Here is a 23,794-nt window from a genome sequence, read left to right as displayed (position 1 = left end):
CAAAGGCAGTGGCTGGTCTGGCAGTGAGCCAGGAGGACCTTTCTGGCAGAGGACATGAAGAGTGAAGGTGTTAAGTCGGGGGTCTGCCGAGGTATATGCACTGCAGCTGGAGGGACCAGTTGCTGTCTTTGATGAGGGACCATAGTGACTTGGGGGAGGGAGAGGAAAGGGAAGTAGGCAGACAAAGAGAACTGAAGGCAAGTGTCTCTAGTCTGCCCCAGGAGGCAAGAGGACCACCTACAGACCTCTGCATCCCCCCCACAGTTGAGGATCCCCCTATCAGGCTGTGGGCACACCCAAAGTCTCAAGGGCTAAGTACATAGTCCTTCCCATTCTGTTACACCTCCACCCCTTTTTAAAATGAGCTCATTTTCAAACCTAGCAGTGAGTTAGCATTGGGAAGAGAAAAACTTCTGCTATAGCACCATTTTCTGTAAAACAAAAGGAAGGCTCCTAACTACCAACTTGTCGAACTTTTAGAATCAAAGTAAACAAAGCCTTGCCTAAATATGAAAGGTGTTCACTACTTCAAATGCAGTGGCAGAGGCACTTCTCATCAAGTACAATGAAAAGTCACAGGAATAACATATCAAACAAAAAAGACAATTTTCCAGCAACCAAACCAAAGGTATGGAATATTATAATCTAACTGATAAAGAATGTAAACTGGCTGTTATGAAGAAATGTAATAAGCTGTATAAGAAAACTCAGAAAGGCAATACAATCATCTCAGTAATAACATTAATGAACAGACTGAAATTCTAAATATTAAAGAAAAAAACCCCAGAAATCAGAAATTCTGGAGCTGAAGAACTCACTAAATGAGATGGAAGAATGCATTAGTAATAGAGCAGGTCACATGGAAGAGAGAGAACTAGCATGCTCAAGCGTAGAAGTATAGAAATGATTAAGGTAGAAGAGAAAGAGAACCAAAAAGTGAAGACGTTTTTAAGAACTACCTGACTTCATTAGAAAGTGAACATAGGAATAATGGGTATCCCAGAAGGAGAAGAGAGGAGAAGGGAGCAGACAGCATATTTAAATAATAGCTGAGAATTTCCCAAACCTGGGGAAGAAACTGGTTATACATGTCTGTGAAGCTAATAGAACACCGTATTTAATCTCAACACACACAAAAAGGCCTTCTCTGACACACAGCATATTAAAACTGTCAAAAGTCAATGATAAAGAAAGAATTTCAAAGGCAGCCAGGGAGAAAAAGACAGTGACCTACAAAGATACCTTCATTAGGCTATCAGTAGATTTCTCAGAAAATACTCTACAGGCTAGGAGAGAGTACAATGGCATATTCAAAATACTGGAAGATAAAAACTGCTGGCCAAGAATACAACCTTATCTGACAAAGCTTCCCTTCAGATATGAAAGAGAAATAAAGGCTTTCCCAGACAAACAAAAGCTGAGGGAGCTTACCACCACTAGACCTGCCTTACACAAAATGTTGAAAGGAGCTCTTCAAGCTGAAATGAAAGTATACAGAACTCTGATTAAAGTAATAAACAGCATTAGAAAACTGTAACTCTTTCCTAGAATATTATATTAAACTCTTAACTATAGCATAAAGGTTAAAGGAAAAGATCATTAAAAAGAACCATAGCTATTGCAACTTTGTAACAAAATCACAGCCCAAAAAAAAGATAATTTGTGACCTCAAAAATATAAGAGGGGAATAGTAAAAGGATGGAACTAAGATGAATGAAGATAAATTGCTATTAGCAGAGAAAGGGCTATTTTACCTGTGAGATGTTTTATGTAAACCTCAAGGTAACCACAAAGCAAAAATCTAGCACAGAGGCATGAACCATAAAAAAAGGGGAGACTGAGCAAGTCACCATGGAAAACCAACTTTAAAAGGTACACAGAAACAGAAGGAAACACAAAAAATGGGGAGACAAAATACTCAGAAGGTAAAAGATAAAATGGCAATATTAAATCCTCACATATAATAATCACTCTACATGTAAATGAATTTAACTCACCAATCAAAATGCAGAGTGACTGGATGGATAAAACCCTGACTATATGCTGCCTACAGAAGACTTATTTCAGCTCTAAAGACATACAAAGGCTCAGAGTGAAAGGATGGAAGATGATATCACAAAGAAACAGAAATGAAAAGGAGGGCAGAGCCATACTTTTATTTCAAAACAAATGGACCTAAGAGACATATAGAGAACATTCTGTCCAACAGCAGGAGAATACACATTCTTCTTAAGAGCACATGGGACATTCTCCAGGATACATCATATGACAGGGCACAAAACAAATAGCAAATTTAAGAAGACTGAAATCATGCCATCTTCTCTGATCACAGTGATGTGACTAGAAACCAACAAGAGGAAAGCAAGATGTTCAAATATCTAGAAACTAAACAACACGCTTCTAAACAACTACTGGGTCAAAGAAGAAATCAAAAGGGGAATAAAAAATTATCTTGAAACGAACAAAACTGAAAATATTCATGAGATACAGTGTATCATGAGATACAGCAAGAGCAGCTCTGAGATGAATAAATGCATATATCAAGAAATGAAAAGATATAGAACCCAAAAATGGACTAACAGTTACCAAAGGGAAAGGGACTGGGGAGCGTGGGTGGGAAGGGAGGGAGAAGGGGAATATGGGGCATTACTATTAGCACACATAATATAGGGGTGGGTGCACAGGGAAGGCAGTATAGCACAGAGAAGACAAGGAGTGACTCTATAGCATTTTACTATGCTGATAGTGACTATAATGGGGTATGTGGTGGGGACTTGATAATGGGGGGAATCTAGTAACCACAATGTTGCTCATGTGATTTTATATTAATGATACCAAAATAAAAAAAATTTTTTTTAACACACACACAAAAAGAAATGAGAAGGATCTCAAATAATCTAAATTATACACCTCAGAGAACTAGAAATAGAAGAACAAATTAAGCCCAAATTTAGCAGAAGGAAGGAAATGAGGATCAGAGCAGAAATAAAGGAAACAGAGATCAGAAAAACAATAAAAAGTATCAATAAAACCGGTTCTTTGAATGAGCTGGTTCTTTGAAAAGATAAAATTGAGAAAAAAAGTGGGAAAACAAAAAAGGAATGAAGAGAAATTACAACTTATACTATAGAAATATATACAGAATCATAAGAGACTACTACGGACAATTACATGCCAACAAATTACATAACCTAGAAGAAATGGACCCATTCTTAGAAACACACACACACTACCAAGACTGAATCAGGAAAAATAGAAATCTGAACAGACTAGTACTGAGTTAATTGATTGAATGAGTAATCAAAAGAAAACTCCAAATGCAGACAGGCAGACAGCTTCACTAGAGAATCCTACCAAACACTTAAAGAAGAATTAACACCAACTCTCCTCAAACTCTTCCAAAATATCAAATAGGAGGAAGCAGTTCCAAACTCCTACAAGGACAGCATTCTTTGATACCAAATAAGATACCACAAGGTAAGTGTACCACAAGAAAACTATAGATCAATGTTCCTGATAATATGGATGAAAAATTCTCAACGAAATATAAGCAAACCAAATTCAAGACTACATTAAAAGCATTATACACCATGACCAAGTGGGACTTATCCCTGGGATAGCAAGGATGATGCAACATATGCAAATCAATAAATGTAATAAATCACACCAATAAAATGAGAGATAAAATCACATGACCATCACAATAGATGCAGAAAAAAACATTTGACAAAATACAACATTTTTTCATGATAAAAACCCTTAACAGACAGAGTTTAGAAGGTAACATACTTCAACATAATAAAGGCCATATATGACAAACCCATATCTAACATTATATTCAATGGAAAAAAATGAAGATGTTTTCCCTAAGATCAGGAACAAGACAAGAATGCTCACTCTCACCGCTCCTATTCAATATAATACTGGAAGTCCTAGCTAGAGCAATAATGCAAGACAAAGAAATAAAGGCATCCAAATCAGAAAGGATAAGTAAAATTGTCATTATTTGTTAATGATATGATCCTATATACAGAAAATCCCAAAGAATCAGTAAAATAAAAAAACTTGGAAATCAAAGATTTAGTGAAGTGGCAGGATATAAAATCAACATACAGATATCAATTGCATTCTTTTACACTAATGATGAAGCATCTGAAAAAGAAACCATCCCATTCACAATAGTATCAAAAACAATAAAACACTTAGGAATTAATTTAACGAATGAAGTGACAGATCTGAACAATGAAAACTATAAAACTCTGCTGAAAGAAATCAAGTAAGACACAAACAACTGTAAAGACATCCCATGTTCACAGATCTGAAAAATATTGTTAAAATAGCTGTATTACCCAAAACCATCTAAAGAGTCAATGTAACCCCTTTCAAACTATCAAAGGCATTTTTCAAAGAAACAGAATCCTAAAATTTGTTTGAAAACACAGAAGACCCTGAGCAGCCAAAGTAATTCCAAGAAAAAAGAACAAAGCCAGAGGTATCATTCTTCCAGATTTTAAACTATGCTACAAAGCCAACTTAAACTATTGCTACCAAGTAATAAAAACAGTATACTGCTGGCATAAAAATAGACATATTCACCAATGGAACAGAACAGGGAGGCCAGAATTAAATCCTGGTATATACAGTTAACTAATACTTGGCAAAGGAGCCAAGAATATCCAATATGAATAGGATAATCTTTTCAACAAAAGATGCTGGGAAAACTGCAGAAATACATGCAGAACAATGAAACTGGACACTTATCTCACACCACTCACAAACATAAACTTGAAATGGGTCAAACACTTAAAACATAAGACCTGATACCATAAATTCCTAGAAGCTGATGTAGGGAGGAAGCTCATACTGGTCTTGGCAATCATTTTTGGGGCATGACACCAATAGCACAAACAACAATAAAAATTAACAAACAGGACTACATCAAACTCAACAGCTTATGAACAGCAAAAAACCCCCAACAAAACAAAACAAAAAACAATGAATAAAATGAAAAGGCAACCTACAGAACTGGAGAAAATTTTTGCAAATATATTGGGTAAGGGGTCAATATCCAAAATATAAAAATAACTCCGTTAACACAGTAGAACAAAAATCCCCAATAACCTGATTAAAAAATGGGCAGAACAGACATTTTTCTAAAGAAGACATTAAAATGACCAACAGACAAATGAACAGATACATAAGAGAAATGCAAATCAAAACCACAATTATATCACCTCACACGTCTTGGAATAATTATTGTCAAGACAAGAGACAACAGCTGCTGGTAAGGATGTGGTAAAAAGGGAACCATTATTCATTGTTGGTAGGAATCTATGGAGAACAATATGAAGGTTCCTCAAAAAATTGAAAATAGGTCTACCATATGATCCAGCAATCCCACTTCTGGATATATACCCCAAAGGAAATGAAAATAGGATCTTGATGAGATAGAGGCACTCTCATGTTTAAAGCAGCATTATTCACAACAGTCAAGAAATAACTCAATTGTCCACCAATGGCTGAATGTATAAAAAAGATGTAGTACATATGCTCAATGATATATTGAGAAAGGAATACATCCTTCTTCTCTGACAGTATGAATGGACCTTGAGCATATTCTGCTAAGTGAGATAAGCCAGAGAAAGACAAGTACTGTATAATATCACTTATATATGGAATCTAAAAAACCTAAAACTGTAAAAAACAGAGAGTAAAATGATGATTACCAAAAGATGGGGGAAAGGGAGTAAGAGGGACTTTAAGAGTACCAGTTGTAATGAGTGGTAAATAAATCACAGAGACTTATGAACAGTGTAATGAATATAGATAATAATATACTTATAGAATATAATTATATAATAATTACATAATGTGGTAAGTATCACTACATTGGCAATATTACAATATATAAATGTATCAAAGTAACATGCTATACACCTTAAACTCACACAATGTTACACATCAAATTTATCCAATAAATAAATAAATCAGTGTCATGTTTTTTTTTTTTAAAGTTTGTATAGTATTGGTGAGGGATAGACATAGATATCAATGGAACAAAATGGAGGCCAGAAATACACTCACAAATATACCCAATTGAATTTTGACAAAGCACAAAAGCAATTTAATAGAGGAAAGAGAGCCCTTTCAACATAAGATGCTGGAGCAGCAACTGGACATCCATAGGCAAAAATATGAACCTCAACCTGTCTCACACCTTTTACAAAAATTAACTCAGTGGATCACAAGTTTAAACATAAGACATAAAACTTTTAGAAAAACCAGAAAACCTACAAGAACTAGGGCTAGGCAAGGAGTCCTTAGACTTCAATCAAACACATGATTCATAAAAGGAAAAATTGAAAAGTTTGACTTACCAAACACTTTTGCTGTGTGAAAGACAAGAGGATGAAAAGACAAACTGCATATGGGGAGAAAATATTTGCAAAATATTATCCAATAACTTACATTTAAAATATATAAAGAACTCTTAAAACTCAATAAAACAACCCAACTAATAAATGGCCAAGAGGTCTGAACAGATACTTCACTAAAGATGATACACAGATGGCAAATAAGCATGTGAAAGATATTCAACGTCTTATCATCAGGAAATTGCAAATTAAAGCAGCAATGAAATACTACTACACAACTACTAGAGTGGCTAAAATCCAAGAAACTGATAATATCAAATGCAAACAAAGATGTGGAGCAACAGGAACTCTCATTCATTTTTGGAAGCAATGCAATATGGTACAGCCACTTTGGTAGAGAGTCTGGGGGATCTTCTTACGAAACAAAACAGATTCAACAGCAACTGTACTCATAGGCTGAGTTGAACTGAAAAGTTAGGACCACATAAAAAACAACACAGAGACATTAACAGCAGATTCATTCATAATTGCCCCAAACTGGAAGCAACCAAGATTTCCTTCTGCAGGGGAATGGATGTACAAACTAGTATATCCATACAATGGCATATTATCCAGGAATAAAAAGAAATAGATATTAGGTCACAAAAAGACATTGGGAGAACTTTAAATGCCTTTTGCTAAGTGAAAAGAAGTCAGTCTGAAAAGGCTACATACTATATGATTCTAACTATACGACATTTTGGAAAAGGCACATCTTTTACTGTTGTCAGTAAAAGATCAGTGGTTGCTCAGAGGGAGACAGATGATTAGGTAAAGCACAGGGAATTTTTAGGGTAATGAAACTATTCTGTATGAAACTAGTGGTGGATACATGTTATTATGCATTTGTCAAAACCCACAGAACTGTACAACACAAAGAATGAATCTTAATGTAAACTATGGACTATGGTTAATAATAACCTATCAACACTGGTTAATTAACTGTAACAAATGAACCACACTGATGTAAAATGTTAATAATAGGAGAAACTGTGTAAGTGGAGTGGGATGGGGGTGGACTGAGTATATGGAACTGTATGTACTATCTGCTTAATTATTCTATAAAAGTAAAACTGTACTAAAATGTCAAACTGTATCATTAATCATAAAAAGACAAGCTGAACTGAGGAAAAAATAATTGTAATTATTATACAATAAAGGGCTAGTATTAAAAACTCAACAATAAAAAGCCAGCCAACCCAATTAGAAAATGGACAAAAGATAAGATATGCAGATGGCTAATAAGCCTATAAAAACATGTTCAACAAAATTGAAACCACAATGAGATCACTACACACCTATGAAAATGGCTAAAATAAGAGTGAAATCATCAAATATTGGTGAGGAGGTGGAGAAACTGGACCACTCATACACTGCTGATGAGAATGTAAAATGGTACAGCCACTCTGAAAATAGTTTGACAGTTAAAAAAAATCTAAACATGTAGCTACCATACCACCAAGCAATTGTACTCTTGAGCATTTATCACAAAGAAACGACAATTTATGTTCACAAAAAACCTGTACATGAGTTTACAGCAGCTATATTCATGACACCCTGAAACTGGAAGCAACACAAATGTCATTTAGATGGTGAGTGGTTAAACTATGGTACTTCCATACCATGGAATACTACTCAGTAATAAAAAGGAATAAACTGTTGATTCATGCAACAACCTGGATGAATCTCCAGAGAATTATGCTGAGCTAAAAGAAAGCAGGTCTCAAAATGTTACATGGCTATATGATCCTATTTACATAACACTCTTGAAATGACATAATTATTAAGTAGAGAACCTTATTGGTGGTTGCTAGGGGTCAGGGAAAAAGTAGAAGAGTGTGTGACAGAAAAAGACAACATGAAGGATACTTGTGGTGATGGAAACATTCTGTATCTTGACTGTGTCAATGTCAATATCCTGGTTGTGATCATGTACTACACTTCCGTAATATGTTGCCATTGGAAATAATGTATGAAGGGTATATGGGATCTCTGTATTATTTCTAACAATTACATGTGAATCTACAATTACCACAAAATAAGAAGTTTAATTTAAAGAAAACTTGACTGTTCCTCAAAACCCTAAGTTAACCACTTCCTCTTTTGAACCTCAGTACCTTACCTGTACTGATAATATAGTATTATTACACTTTCCATGTTCTATTTTGTTATTCTTCCTCACAACTGTAAGTTTCAAAAGGATGCTTAAAGGCAAGATATGCTGTATTCATCTATGCATGCCTAGCATGTACTATAATCTGACACACTGTAGGTATTTTGTGTTTGTTGAATAAAATAGATATGACAGAGGTAATCACGAAGGCAATTCAATAATTAAACTGCATTACATTAGATTTACCAGTTGTATAGATCCTTATTTACTGGTTCTTATTCAATAGCATGATCTCCTTAGTGATTATTAAAGATTGATTTCTGTTGATTGATTTCAAACAGTAATTTAGGAGTGGATAAAATTATGTTTCTGCCTTCTCTCCTGCAGAGACAGTTTTTGTTTTGTTTTTGCTGCCTCTTTTTTTTTTATTAAGGTATTGATATACTCTTATGAAGGTTTCACATGAAAAAACAATGTAGTTACTAGATTTACCCATATTATGAAGTCCCCACCCATTGCAGTCACTGTCCATCAGTGTAGTAAGATGCCACAGATTCACTGTTTGCCTTCTCTGTGCTACACTGTCTTCCCTGTGAGCCCTCACACCATGTGTACTAAACATAATGCCCCTCAGTCCCCTTCTCCCTCCCTCCCCACCCACCCTCCCACACTCCTCTCTGTTGGTAACCACTAGTCCCTTCTTGGAGTCTGTGAGTCTGCTGCTGTTCCTTCAGTTTTGCTTCGTTGTTATACTCCACAAATGAGGGAAATCATTTGGCACTTGGCTTTCTCTGCCTGGCTTATTACACTGAGCATAATATCCTCCAGCTCCATTCATGTTGTTGCAAATGGTAGGATTTGTTTCCTTCTTATGGCTGAATAATACACCATTGTGTATATGTACCACATCTTCTTTATCCATTCATCTCCTGATGGACACTTAGGTTGCTTCCATATCTTGGCTAATGTAAATAGTGCTGTGATAAACATAGGGGTGCATATGTCTTTTTGAATCTGAGTAGTTTTCTTTGGGTAAATTCCTTGGAGTGGAGTTCCTGGGTCAAATGGTATTTCTATTTCTATTTTTTTTGAGGAACCTCCATATTGCTTTCCACAATGGTTGAACTAGTTTACATTCCCACCAGCAGTGTAGGAGGAGGGTTCCCCTTTCTCTGCATCCTCACCAGCATTTGTTGTTCTTAGACTTTTTGATGCTGGTCATCCTGACTGCTGTGAGGTGATATCTCATTGCGGTTTTAATTTGCATTTCCCTAATGATTAGTGATGTGGAGCATCTTTTCATGTGCCTGTTGGCAATCTGAATTTCTTTTTTGGAGAACTGTCTGTTCATATCCTCCACCCATTTTTTAATCGGGTTATTTGCTTTTTGGGTGTTGAGGTAGAGACAGTTTCATTTAACTAAATTGAATGCTACCAACCATACTCAATTTATGAAAAAAAATAGGGATCATATACATTTCTGACAATGCCTCAAGTACCTGCATTTTGAAGCTATAAGAATGCTTCAGGTACTACATTCATATGGGTAGGAATTTTCTTCTTAATTGAACTGAAAAAAATTAAGTCATAAACACAAGCTAAAATAATAGCTAACTGAAAATGGAAATAAGTCTGGATAAGATTTAAGCACCCATAGTAGTATACAATAATTAGAGGTGAACAAATAATAAATATATCATTCACATTCTGGTTAATTAACAGATCTAAAAAAAAGGGAAATGAGTATACAAAATAGGAGTTATGCATATAGTGAGAATGGGAATGCCAAAATCTTTTTCATCATTTTTCCACACAGCCTGTCAATATTCCATACTAGTCTAACATATCAGGTCTAAAAATGCCATCTGAAACAATTCTTAATTTCAGAGTGCAACAGTCCAAGACTGTGATGCCTTTTTATGGAAAGCTTTACTTGATGCACTTTCTTTCAAACTGGATATTGTTAGAAGTAGAGTAAAACCTCTATTATCCCAAACTTTACCAGTACTTCTGCAACATCTATTCAAATATTTAATCTAGGAGCCATCTCATCAATTGCAGTATTAATTTGAGATTTAATTAAAAGTAAAACATTTTAATTGTCTCTAATGACTTTTAAGCAGAATAAAAGCTGATGGGGGAAGCAAAAAATTCTTTTTATCAGTAAAGAGACCCTGGTATTTCTTTCTTGATTTTTGTATGTTGAGATTTCCATTAGAGTAGCACTTCTGACCTGTCTCTGCCCTGGTTTCTCACTCTTTTCTGAGAAACTTTACAGATACTTCCTTAGAATCTGATGAAGTGGAGAATGCTATCAGGTAACATGTCCAAGGTGTATGATTCCAGAATATTCTATTGCCTCTCAACTAGTCACTGCTTAACCAAATCTTACAAATAGTACACTAAGAGGAAGCAGTATTCAAACCTACTTGTTTCTGTATTTGCTCAACACCATATCCACTTACAACCTCTCTTCTTTACAGTCTACTAGTATTTACTTAAGTGTGGTCAGTAGGAGTACCCTGAGACACATGTTAAAAATGTAAACTTTTGGATCACCCTAATCCTACTGCAACCTGGACATGTTACTTGATAACTTTCAGCTCTACTTTCTGCATAGGTTTAATGAAAGATATAAAAAAATTGATTTGAACTGTCAAGTTTTTTCAGTTCTTGAGAAAACATTCATACTTCATCATACAGATATTCCTTGCCTTATGATGGGGTTATGTTCTGATAATCTATTGTAAATTGAAAATATTTTAAGTCAGAAATGCACTTAATATACCTAACCTGCAAAATATCATGGCTTACACTAGCCTACCTCAAATGTGCTCAGAACACTTATATTGGCATATAGTTGGCAAAATCATCTAACATAAAGATTATTTATAATAAGGTGTTGAACATCTCATGTAATTTACTGAGTACTGTACTGTGTTGAAAGTGAAAAACAGAATGGTTGTTATGGGTACAAGATGGTTGTGACTGTATGAAGCTGACTGGGAGCTGTGGTTCAGTGCTGCTGCCCAGGTTCAGGAGAGAGTAACCTAGTGAGTATAACTAGCCTGGGTAAAAGATCAAAATGCACAGTTTGAAGTACGATTTCTACTGAATGTACTGCTTTCGCACCATTGTAAAGGTAAAAAGTTGTAAGTCAGGGACCATCTGTATATTCATAACTGAGCAGGAGGAACATTATAGAACAGGTCCTAGGCTTTCAGCTTATCTTTCTTCAGTGATTCAGTCTTTTCTATACCAGCTATGAAACAAGGTGTAAGCTTCAATATTCTACTTTGGTAGATGCTCATTTCCTTTTTTTTAAAAAAGTAATTGATTGAGGTAAATTCACATACCATAAAATTAACTATTTTAAATAAAACAGTTCAGGGTATTTAATGCATTTATAGTGTTGGGCAGTCTATTTAGTTCCAAAACCCCATTGTCTGTTTTTCTTTTTAAGTGTAATTGTTTTTTTTTTACATTTTTTTATTGAAGTATCATTGGTATATAATTTTATATTGGTTTCAAGTATACAACATAGTGGTTCAACAGTTAGTCATATTACTAAATCCTCACCCCTACTAGTGCAGTTACTATCTGTCAAGATAGAAAGATGTTACAGAACCATTAACTATATCCTCCATGCTGTACTACCATCCTTATGACCAACTTATATTGAGGATTTTTGTGCCACTTTATCCCTCCCCCTCCCCACTGACCCATCCAACCCCTCCCCCATGGTAACCACTAGTCACTTCTCAGTGTCTATGAGTCTACTAATGCTTTGTTCATTCTGTTTTGCTTTTTTATATTCCACAAATAAGTGAACTCATATGGTATTTGTCCTTCTCTGACTTATTTAACATAATCCCCACTAGGTCCATATCTCCATAATGCTTTCCACAGTGGCTGCACTAATTTACATTCCCATTAACGGTGTAGGAGGGTTCCATTTCTCCACATTCTCGCCAACACTTTTTATTTCTTGTCTTTTGGATATTGGCCATTCTAACTGGTGTGAGGTGGTATCTCATTGTGGTTTTGATTTGCATTTCCCTGATGATTAGATGCTCATTTCCTTTGACAATACTTCCTAGTAAGGATAAAATAGTTGCAAACAGCACAACTCTGCCATTAAAAGAAATATGCTCTTGGGACTATTCATATGCAACTAAAAAATATTTTTAGAGAGTCCCAAGAATCCCAACAAAGAAATACAACTTGTCAATGTGACATTTAAACAGTAAGAAGATGCCCTATTAAATAACAGCACTCTTTTTTTTAATGTGGAGAAAATACAGCTTTTAAGAAAAATTTCTTCACTCTAAAAACTTCTATGAAAAACCAAATCTTACACTTCAAAGTACCAATGATACTAAATATTAGCTCACTGATCTTTCTTATCTGTTTATTACAGATAAGAATATTCAATGGCAATGTGGCAATATTCCTTTTTTAATAACAATATATATAAGAAAACAGCTAGCCAGCTTTAACAAATAGGTACCTAATTGTCTCTGGTATCACTTAGTAAGTGAATCTTAAGACCCTAACAAAGAATACAACTCTAAGCAAATTATTATGTCAAACCATTCTCCCACCACTTGAAATAACACTAATCTGTTAGTGTTTGTTTCCCTTCAACTGAAGAATGACTTTCAATTTGGGCTGACTTCACATTGCTTTTACTAATAAAAGCATGAAAGTGTTGATGTTTAATAACTAGCTGTTTCTGGCAATGTCTTTGGTTTTTCATGAGTGGCCATTAGGACTAAAAGATCAGAAAGTGGGCCTACCCCCTTAAAAGTACAGTTTGAATTATTCTCCCCCAATGTATCTTTGTGCTTTCCCAACTGAAATTTATTTGGTACTTGTAGCAGTAGCACACTGCCCTATCTGATCTTTCTGTCTTTGTTTACTACAAGTTTAACATTTTATCTTTGGGAAGATCTCAGAGCATTCTATAAGCTTAGAAGGCAGTATGGTAGAGTGAAAATAACTCTAAAACCTGGGTGTGAATTCTAGCTTTGTTACTTACTACCTGATTTTGCAGTTACACTGTTTGTATTTAGATTCATAATCAAGGTTCTTCCATTTCATAGCTGTATGGCTTTGGCAAGTAACTTAACCTCTCTGCTTTCAATTTCCTCACCTGTAAAATGATGACCAAGTGCTTACCTCTCCTTGACCTAACTCTAGTCAGGCTTCTCTATGCTCTGTAGGCATCAAACTTGGTGTTTGTCCCTCTCAAGCCTGTATTACCCAGTTACATGTAGCAAGAATCTTGTTAAGTCAGTTTAGAGAGGATCCCTTACCCTCCATATCTGATCACCTTTGGTATCTCAACAAATTCTTCATCGTTCACCCCTGGTATGTGATCACCTTGGTCTGCCTTCAGCAAGAATCCTGCCAAGTTGGTTTAGCCAGAATCATCCCTTACCCTGATGCTTCTTTTCAGTAAATTTTCATCCACTACACAGCCCCACTGCCCCGCCACCCACTGCTCCTTGGTTATAAATTCCCACTTATTTGTTCTGTAAGCAGAATTGAGCTCAGCTCTTTATTTAGATCTCTTTACCTCTACTGCAACAGTTCCTGAATAAAATTTGCTTTTGACCCTTTAACTACTGTCTATCTCTGATTCTAATAAATCCTAGGGTTGCTGTGAGGATTAAATGAATTAATAGATGTTAAATGCCTAAAAGAATGCCTGGCCAAAAATTTATTCAACAAGTATTAGCTTTTGATAATACCATTATTCTTCATCTAGTATTTGCAGGTGCTTTGCATTATTTTTGACAAGCCACTATATAATATTCCATGTTCCATACAGTCACTATAATTATTCTCCTATTGTTATACATTCGATTACTTCAGTTTTTTACTATATAAGGCTGTGAAAATACATTTATTTTTACCCACTTCTCTAATTACTTGTTTAGAAAAAGTTATGGAAAGAGTTGTAGGTCAAAAGATTATAAATTATTGTAGGGCTTTTAACAGAATTACTAAATTACTTACCAATTTATATTCTACCAACGGAATGAGTGTTCCTCATTCCTCATCCTTGCCAACAATGAGCATCATCACTTCTTTGATTAAATAATTTGCTTTGGCTTCAGGCCTGGCCATGTGACTTATTTCAGCCAGTGGGAGGTTAACAGATAGATACAAAACAAGAGGAGACTTAAAAGGTGTTTGTGTAACAGGAATTGTTTCTGCTAATACCATGTGAAGAGTTTTCTTTAGTAACTGCTGCCCCTTCAGTTACAGTCTTAGGATGAACACACATGTAAAAGACCCAAACCCAACCTGCAGGGAAGAGCCAAAAGCCCAGCAGGTACAGTGGCCTGAAGTGGTACTATCCAGCTGAGCCCAGCCTACGTCTGCCAATTCCCATAGATGCATAAGTGAGAAAAAAATTACTGCTTTTGTAAACTACTGATTTTTCATGTGGCAAATTATGTAACAATAACTAGTACACTTATGGTATTACATTATAAAACTCTGAAGAAAAGAGAGCCATATGTAATCTACCACTTTTGTTCCCTACAGTAACATATACCTAGCAGGAACTTAAGGCCTTATAGTATATTTGCCTGCTCATTTTCTCTCCCTTTTTCTTTTCTCTCTGATGAAAACATATAGATACTTTTCTTGATGTTTATACATTTACCAACAATATGTTTACACAATTTACCAGTAATATTTATAATCATGTAGAACTACATAATATATAAATTAAAATGAATATTAAAAATTCTATTTGCAGGCAACTGTCTTTTAATTCCTTTCCAATTAGATAAATTGCTCCATTAAGATGAATTCATAAATAATGTTCACTTCTTGTTTCAAAAGCAATACAATTTATTTAGAAGTGATAACAAACTAAATTAGTTGCAAGAGCAATGAAGAAAACAAAGGTGACTACAGACAATAAAATTTTTCTCTTAAGCTACAATTAATATTTTAAAGCAACTTAAGGTGAAATAGGATTTTAAGCATAATATTTATAAAACCACTTAACATTAGCCATTTTATAAGGCCAAAGTAGATAAGTTATTCAAGAAGTTATTCGTTAAAGTCAAATTATTAATCAGAAGCAAACAATATCTCACATTTTACTTTATAGCATTAGCAGGATTTAAGCCAATACTGACAAATGATGAATTCTAAAATAATTTATTTCTTGTCTGCATTATTAGTTAAGGCTAGGGAAATTATACCAGAATATATCACATTTCAGAAGAGTTAAAGACTTGAGCTACTTTCAATAGTAAACCAAATGAGCTGTTTTTGCGTATGTCTTAAAAAAAAAGTCAATGGAACAAGTTTCCCTAGAGAATTAAAAAAAAAATTAGTGTTTCTATTATGGTACAACAAGACTAAAACTTGGAAATTCTGGCATAGCAGCCTATTATTCAGGGTAGAAAAAGGGTTACAAAACTGGCCATAGCCCCAGAGAGGAAGCCCTCAGGACTATGTGTGCGCACTCAAAACAATGAAATGACTATCTGCACTGAGGACCCTGCACTACTGCTGAGGAATTCTCATTAGGGGGCACAACACCCCTTAAGAGTGTTAAACAAGGGATCTGGGCACTGGAAAACAATCAAGCAAATAAACATAAATGAACACAGCTTTTAAATGAGCAGAGAATATCTCTTTTTTCCAAGTATTTTAAAAAACCTAATAGCAAATGCTTGTTAGCAACTGCTAACAAAAAAGTCTAAAGCAAAATACAAAGTATTTTTAAAAGAAGTTTTATTCTCCTAGATATTAAGAGAACTGCAAAAAGCAAAATCCACTGATTTCTGAATATTTTAGAATTTTAGAAATTGCAAATGAAAAACAGAATCTGATGATGTGCTCTCTTCCCATTAACGGGTTAGAAATAACAACCCAATGGCTTTTTAAAATTATGTACCTCCCACAGGCTTTTCCTGTCAAAGCCAAGAAATTTCAAGGACACACAAAAACCATTTAAAGCACTTTCCTGTCTCCTCCAATCCCAAATCCAACAAAACTTTAGGAGCTGGCTTCAAATTTAGGCTTGTAATGAAATGTGAATTCTTAAAATACGGAGATTGGCTGCTAGCTAAATTCCTTTGTTTCTAAAATCAGTGGTGGAAAATAAAATATACTGAAATTTTTAAAATGTTGTCTTCTTCCTACTCTGAGGGCAAGCTGTAGTATTATCATACTTTGTCTCCTTAAAATGGGTCTATGACCCTTCTTTCACTTAAAAAAAAAATAATTCTAGGTAACTCATGCATCTCCATTTTCATAAATCACACACAGCATAAGACACAGCCTTTGAAACAATCTTGAAAATGCCCCCAATAATGCTGTTACTATGGTAACTCTTGTAAGATAGTTCTAAAGACTCAGTTCCTTGAGTCTGAATAAGGTTACCTCATCATCTTCTAATCATTCCCCCTCATAAAATTTATCTATTGCAATTACACATATACATTCAATAGAAAAAGATCTACTACATTAGCCATACAGAATCTATTCTTTTGGCCCAATGATTATTTCCAAAGTCTATGCTTTCTAATGCTTTTTCTCCTGGAATATTGTGTAATAATTATTAAAATTGATAATATATTTGTAATGTTATTTTAATCAACTATAGATAATAATCAGCACAATGATAATTACAACACAAAAAGAAAAAATCTTTTAGCATCTTCTACCAATAGGGAATTAATAATTTCAATTTACACACATGTGTCAGACAAAAGTCATTAAAACATAAAAATATATTACATTGAAATAATATTCAATGGGAAAACAGCCAACATTATACTTAACAGAAAGAAGCTGAAAGCTTTTCCTTTAAGATCGGGAAAAAGACAAGGACGTCCACTCTCCCCACTTTTATTCAACATAGTTCTGGGGGTTCTAGCCACAGCAATCAAGACAACACAAAGAGATAAAAGGCATCCAGATTGGCAAGGAAGAAGTCAAACTGTCCCTGTTTGCAGATGACATGATATTGTACATAAAAAACCCTAAAGAATCCACTCCAAAACTACTAGATCTAATATCTGAATTCAGCAAAGTTGCGGGATACAAAATTAATACAGAAAAATCTGTTGCATTCCTACACACTAATGATGAACTAGCAGAAAGAGAAATCAGGAAAACAATTCCATTCACAACTGCATCAAAAAGAATAAAATACCTAGGAATAAACCTAACCAAGGAAGTGAAAGACCTATACTCTGAAAACTACAAGACACTCATGAAATTAAAGAAGATACCAATAAATGGAAACACATCCCGTGTTCATGGATAGGAAGAATTAATATTGTCAAAATGGCCATCCTGCCTAAAGCAATCCACAGATTCAATGCAATCCCTATTAAAAATACCAACAGCATTCTTCAGTGAACTACAGCAAATAGTTCTAAACTTCATACGGAACCACAAAAGACCTCGAATAGCCAAAGCAATCCTGAGAAGGAAGAATAAAGCAGGGGGAATTATGTTCCCTGATTTCAAGCTCTACTATAAAGCCACAGTAATCAAGACAATTTGGTCCTGGCACAAGAACAGACCCATAGACTAATGGAACAGACCGGAGAGCCCAGATATAAACTCAACCATACATGGTCAATTAATATATGATAAAGGAGCCATGGACATACAATGGGGAAATGACAGCCTCTTCAACAACTGGTGTTGGCAAAACTGGACAGCTACATGCAAGAGAATGAAACTGGATTATTGTCTAACCCCATACACAAAAGTAAACTCAAAATGGATCAAAGACCTGAATGTAAGTCATGAAACCATAAAACTCTTCAAAGAAAACATAGGCAAAAATCTCTTGAATATAAACATGAGCAACTTTTTCCTCAACGCATCTCCTCAGGCAAGGGAAACAAAAGCAAAAATGAACAAATGGGACTACATCAAGCTAAGAAGCTTCTGTACAGCAAAGGACACCATCAGCAGAACAAAAAGGCATCCTACAGTATGGGAGAATGTATCTGACAAGGGGTTAACATCCAAAATATATAAAGCACTCACATGCTTCAACACCCAAAAAGGAAATAACCTAATTAAAAAATGGGCAGAGGATATGAACAGACAGTTCTCCAAAGAAGAAATTCAGGTGGTCAACAGGCACCTGGAAAGATGCTCCACATTGTTAATTATCAGGGAACTGCAAATTAAAACCACAATGATGTATCACCTCACACCAGTCAGGATGGCCAACACAGAAAAGACTAGGAACAATAAATGCTGGCGAGGATGCAGAGAAAGGGAAACCCTCCTACATTGCTGGTGGGAATGTAAATTAGTTCAACTATAGTGGAAAGCAGTATGGAGGTTCCTCAAAAAACTCAAAACAGAAATACCATTTGACCCAGGAATTCCACTCCTAGGAATTTACCCTAAGAATGCAGGAGCCCAGTTTGAAAAAGACATATGCACCCCTATGTTTATCACAGCACTATTTACAATAGCCAGGAAATGGAAGCAACCTAAGCATCCATCAGTAGATGAATGGATAAAGAAGATGTGGTACATATACACAATGGTGTATTATTCAGCCATAAGAAGAAAACAAATCCTACCATTTGCAACAACATGGATGGAGCTAGAGGGTATTATGCTCAGTGACATAAGCCAGGTGGAGAAAGACAAGTATGAAATGATTTAGCTCATCTGTGGAACATAAGAACAAAGCAAAAACTGAAGGAACAAAACAGCAGCAGACTCACAGAACCTAAAAATGGACTAACAGTTACCAAAGGGAAAGGGACTGGGGAGCATGGGTGGGAAGGGAGGGATAAGGGCAATTAGGGGCATTATGATTATCATACATAATGTGTGTGTGGGGGCAACGTGCAAGGCAGTATAGCACAGAGAAGACAAGTAGTGATTCTATAGCATCTTCCTACACTGATGGACAGTGACCGTAACGGGGTATGTGGTGGGGACTTGATAATGGGGGGAATCTAGTAACCATAATGTTGTTCATGTGATTTTATATTAATGATACCAGAAAAAAAAAATCTCTAAAAAAAAATTCAATGGGAAAGAGATGTAAAATTTTTTACTACTGTAGAATTGCTTCATTTAAGAAAACATCATGGTAAGTATTATGCCTTTATATTTAGATTACCTGGATACATTACTGTGTATATTTCTTACTGAATAGTATCAGTATAAAGATATGTTATGCCCTAAAATACTCATCAAAAAAGGGGTACTCATTTTTTACCCAGGATGGGAGAAAAGTGAAGGGTTCTTCAGTCATAGGGTACACCATGTATCAAATCAGTTGCCTGATTCATAAATACTCTAGTAATAACCTTCTGAATTATGATTCATGTCCAGTATTCCTGGAAACAGTATTCCTAAACAAGTTAAAATTATGCGAGCTTTGAGGATGTGTTTCCTTCACTGAGATACCTATTTAAATTATATTCTTTAACAAGAGTACCTACATCATGGTAAAATTATTGATTGTATTATCAGTATTACTGTAATCGCAGAATCTACTGCAAAAGTAGAAGTATGTTATAAAGTGTTCTGCTGGAACAAGTCACAAGACTTACAAAAAAGCCATCACCCTAATTTTTCAAGACCATCAGACATACTTTGGTTAAGCAGCAATTCTAGAGTACTAGCTAAGCCTCCTAAAATACAGTGTCTCAATTAAAGAAAAAAAAATTACTGAAAAAAATTTACTGAAGTATTTAAAAATAATCTTAATAATCCAATCAGTAACATTTCTTTAATGTTCACAGATGAGACTGCACCTCTGAGGTAGGGGCTGCTATTGATTTAAATAGACAAAGATGGAAAGCATTTTAGTAAAAGGAAGCAAAATCTTTGATTGACAGTTCTTGGAAAAAGGTTAAAAATTCAAAAGGACTCACTGCATGTGGCTCAGAACCTAAAAGCTTTTTTCTCCTCCCAACAGAAGAGCAGTCTCAAGTAATAATTCGTTGCCATGGAGATAAGAAACTAGAGAGATCAGAGAACTCAATTTGCAGTTAAATGAGCTGGAAACAAGCCTTACTACTACGTGAAGGAAGGCGATTAAAAATATACATGATTGCCGGAGGGAATATTTTTCACCTAGCATTTCCTAACCTCATTAATGAACAAGAAATCTAAAAAAACAAATGAAAATCCAAGGTGTCCAGAGAATGAGCCCATTAAACATAATTCAGGACTTCAAACATCACAAATCCTTCCTATTCTGGATGACTTTGACTCTTCTTTATGGTACTTTTTAGTAAATATTATAATGACACTACATTTATCTCTAAGAACAAACTAGTATAACTGAGGGAACTGGAAAAGAGAACATGACAAATGGAAAAGTAACCAGAGTAAGAAATAGATTGAAGCAGTAAAAATGTGGATTTTGAAAAATCTCTTCACAATCACAGAATACCTTTGTGAGTGCTGTAAAGGGCTGCAAACGTCACCGTGAAGAAAGTTGTGGAGTATTTCCCAGCATTAACTAAATGAGGAAAGGCCCTTTTTGTGTCTCGGTAGCGGCGCAGGCACTGGATGAAGCGAAGCCAAGCAGGAATGCACTGAACAATGGCTCGCACACCATATGAATATTTGTGGCAAATTTCTGGTTCTGTGAAGATTTCAAAGAAGAAAGAATTACAATTTTAAAATGTAACATGTTCACATTAGTTAGTTATATGTTGTAACCAGTAGCAAATCCATAAAAGTAAGGAGCTTGGGTTTCAGAATCACTTTCTTCTTTGCAACTATTATATTTCTCAAACATTTTAGTGGTAGGTAAGATGAGGAGAGAACATGAAATACACAGGCAGTGCCACGTGGGAAAATCTGCCCTCTCCTATTTCTGACTATGTGCTCTGGAATCACTTTCTTAGGAGTGTGGTAAAGCTATAAGAAAATGAGACGATGACTATACTAATCAAAGAGAAAAAAAATCAGTTAGCTCTAAAACTGGAAACATCTGGAAAGCCTACAGATATCTCTGGTGACTTCAATTTCATGAACTCCAAACCACTACAGTATAATATATTCCCTATGAGTTGTACATGCTCTTGTATGTTTTTTAAACAAAGAGCCGAGTTTGTATTTTTAAATGAAAAGAATGGAGCTGGTAAATCAATTTTTCTTCAAATTCTGGTAACATATTATAGTGTGATTAAGCTACAATATAGTTGTGATCTGCTGGCAATCAGTGAAAATGTGTTGGCAATGGCTCCATTAACTTTTGTTAGTCAATGTTAATATAACCTCTCTACACTTGTCATTTAGGTAAAATTCTTTAATAAGCTGAACTCCTGGCATAAACCAAGAATGGGAAAAAGAGCCAGAAGAAAAATAATGTCCCCTATAAGAATTAAAAAACAATTTATAATGACTTTCTCAAAACACTTTATCTAACTCTAAATAATCAGTATTTTTAACTGTTATAAAGCAATACTGTGATGGCAACTGTTGACACTAAAGCATTTGTGATATAACCACCAATGAAATAGAACTATTTTTTTAGTTTTAGAATTCTTTAAGTTGTAAATCTCTTGGCAGATGGATGGCTAAAATCGTAACATGTAAGAGCCAAATTATATCAGATAAAGAGATTGCTAAAAGAGTGCCAGTATATTTAATTAAGTTTGTAATACTATTGGATGAGTTTTCACCATGATCTTCGATTTCTCGGTTATCATTTCCAATATTTCTTGGTTTATATTGGCAGTTTGGTAGTGTGGATGCACATTCATACCCTACCTTCTGAATCATTTGGCAACAGGGCCCCACTTTCATCCCATTTGAGCTCAAAACTGTAGAAGCAGATCATATATTCCAGGTCCATCAGTATCACTGACAGGCTGTTCAGCTGATCGGCCAGCCAGAAATCAGCAAAGCCTACCTTATGGAAGGGGGCTGTAAATACTCGAAACTGGGAGAAAGGGAAAAAAATCAGAAAACACAGAAACAAGAAAATTCATATATAATTTCTCTAATTTATGTCCGACTATACAGCATGATTATTTTAGCTGATAAAATGGGAATCAACAAATCAATCAGAAACACAAGGACCTAGAGACAGTGGCTAGGTAGAGAATTAGTCGTGAAGGGAATGAGTTGAATGGATAACTAAGTAAGAAAATAAAGGCAGGGTTGGGGAGAAGGCAGGAATAGCTACAGTTAGAAAATAGGAAGCAGAGAGGTGGGAAATGTTCTGGAAAGTAGAGTGTGGCAGAAGGCAGAAGTACTGAGAAGATGCCTGGTGTTACGTTCTAGAGAAAATTTTGCGAGAGACCCATGTGCTATGATAGTTTCTGGAATATTCTCCCATCTTAGCTGGATGGGAACTTAGCTAACTGAATACAAAGCTTTTCTTTGCCTACAAAGGGCAGGATAGAAAGGGAAAGTGGAACATCACCTGAAGCATGCCTGTTACCTAACCAAAGGCACTTCTCTAATGCCAGTGATGACTGTATGCCTTGAAATTCTGACTTAAAAACCAGCCTACAACCCACTCTTACGAAAATAGTGATAAATGGATTCACATTAAATGTACTGAGTATTAATCCAAGTTATGTATTTTTCTCATAATGCATTTTTCATAATCCATTAACTGTAACACTTCTCTGAGCTAGGTCCTCTCCCCATCTCCATTTTACAGAACAACTACAACACATGCATCTTGACCTGTTCTGCAGAAGCCTGAAAAGGGAAACCCTAGCAATGCAGACAAAGGCTTAGATACTAGTGTAATCACCAGAAACAGGCTCCAACTGTGCAGAATGCCTTGCAAGGGGACTCAAGTGAAGATGGAATGAAGGCAGCTTTAATCAGCACCTTGTCAGACCCATAGGTAAAAATGGACTCCTAAAACAAGGAATTCTGACTAAGCACAGTTTTGAGAAAGTGAGTCCAAACCTACAAATCTCCAGCCATCTAGCTATATTCATTTAGTAGACATTCAGGCTGGGAAATTAATTTGGCCAGTACCTTCTAATCTTTCTCTAAATATTTCCCTTTATTATTTCAGGAGATAAATGGCTATATTACAAATCAATCATGGGGATCAAGTATCTGTGACAGGTATTGCCTTGGGGCTTTGGTGTTAGACCAGGTTGTCCACAGGACACAATATAGGCTTTGAGACATTACTTTCTGGAGCTGATAGATTTTGAGCCTCTTGGCTTAGTCTCTTGATCATTTTCTTCCTCTTTCAGCAAGTTGTGAAGTAAGCCAGAGAGATAAGCTGTATTATTTGCAACCATAAGAT

The 23,794-nt window shown here is 35.3% G+C and overlaps 1 protein-coding gene across 1 annotated transcript in view; it reads right to left on the bottom strand.

The window, feature by feature from the left end:
- The window catches only part of XPR1 (xenotropic and polytropic retrovirus receptor 1), a 224,565-nt gene that overhangs the window by 24,333 nt on the left and 176,438 nt on the right, over positions 1-23,794 (bottom strand). The window contains exons 10-11 of the mRNA XM_036905942.2: positions 22,285-22,456; positions 20,957-21,151 (exon numbers count right to left, since the gene is read on the bottom strand). Of these exons, the coding sequence (XP_036761837.1) occupies positions 20,957-21,151; positions 22,285-22,456 (367 nt within the window). The remainder of the gene's footprint in view (positions 1-20,956; positions 21,152-22,284; positions 22,457-23,794) is intronic.

This window comes from Manis pentadactyla, chromosome 9, assembly GCF_030020395.1.
Source record: "Manis pentadactyla isolate mManPen7 chromosome 9, mManPen7.hap1, whole genome shotgun sequence".
Lineage (NCBI taxonomy): Eukaryota > Metazoa > Chordata > Mammalia > Pholidota > Manidae > Manis > Manis pentadactyla.
Note: the sequence above shows the minus strand (reverse complement) of the source record. Positions and strands in the feature narration are given on the sequence as shown.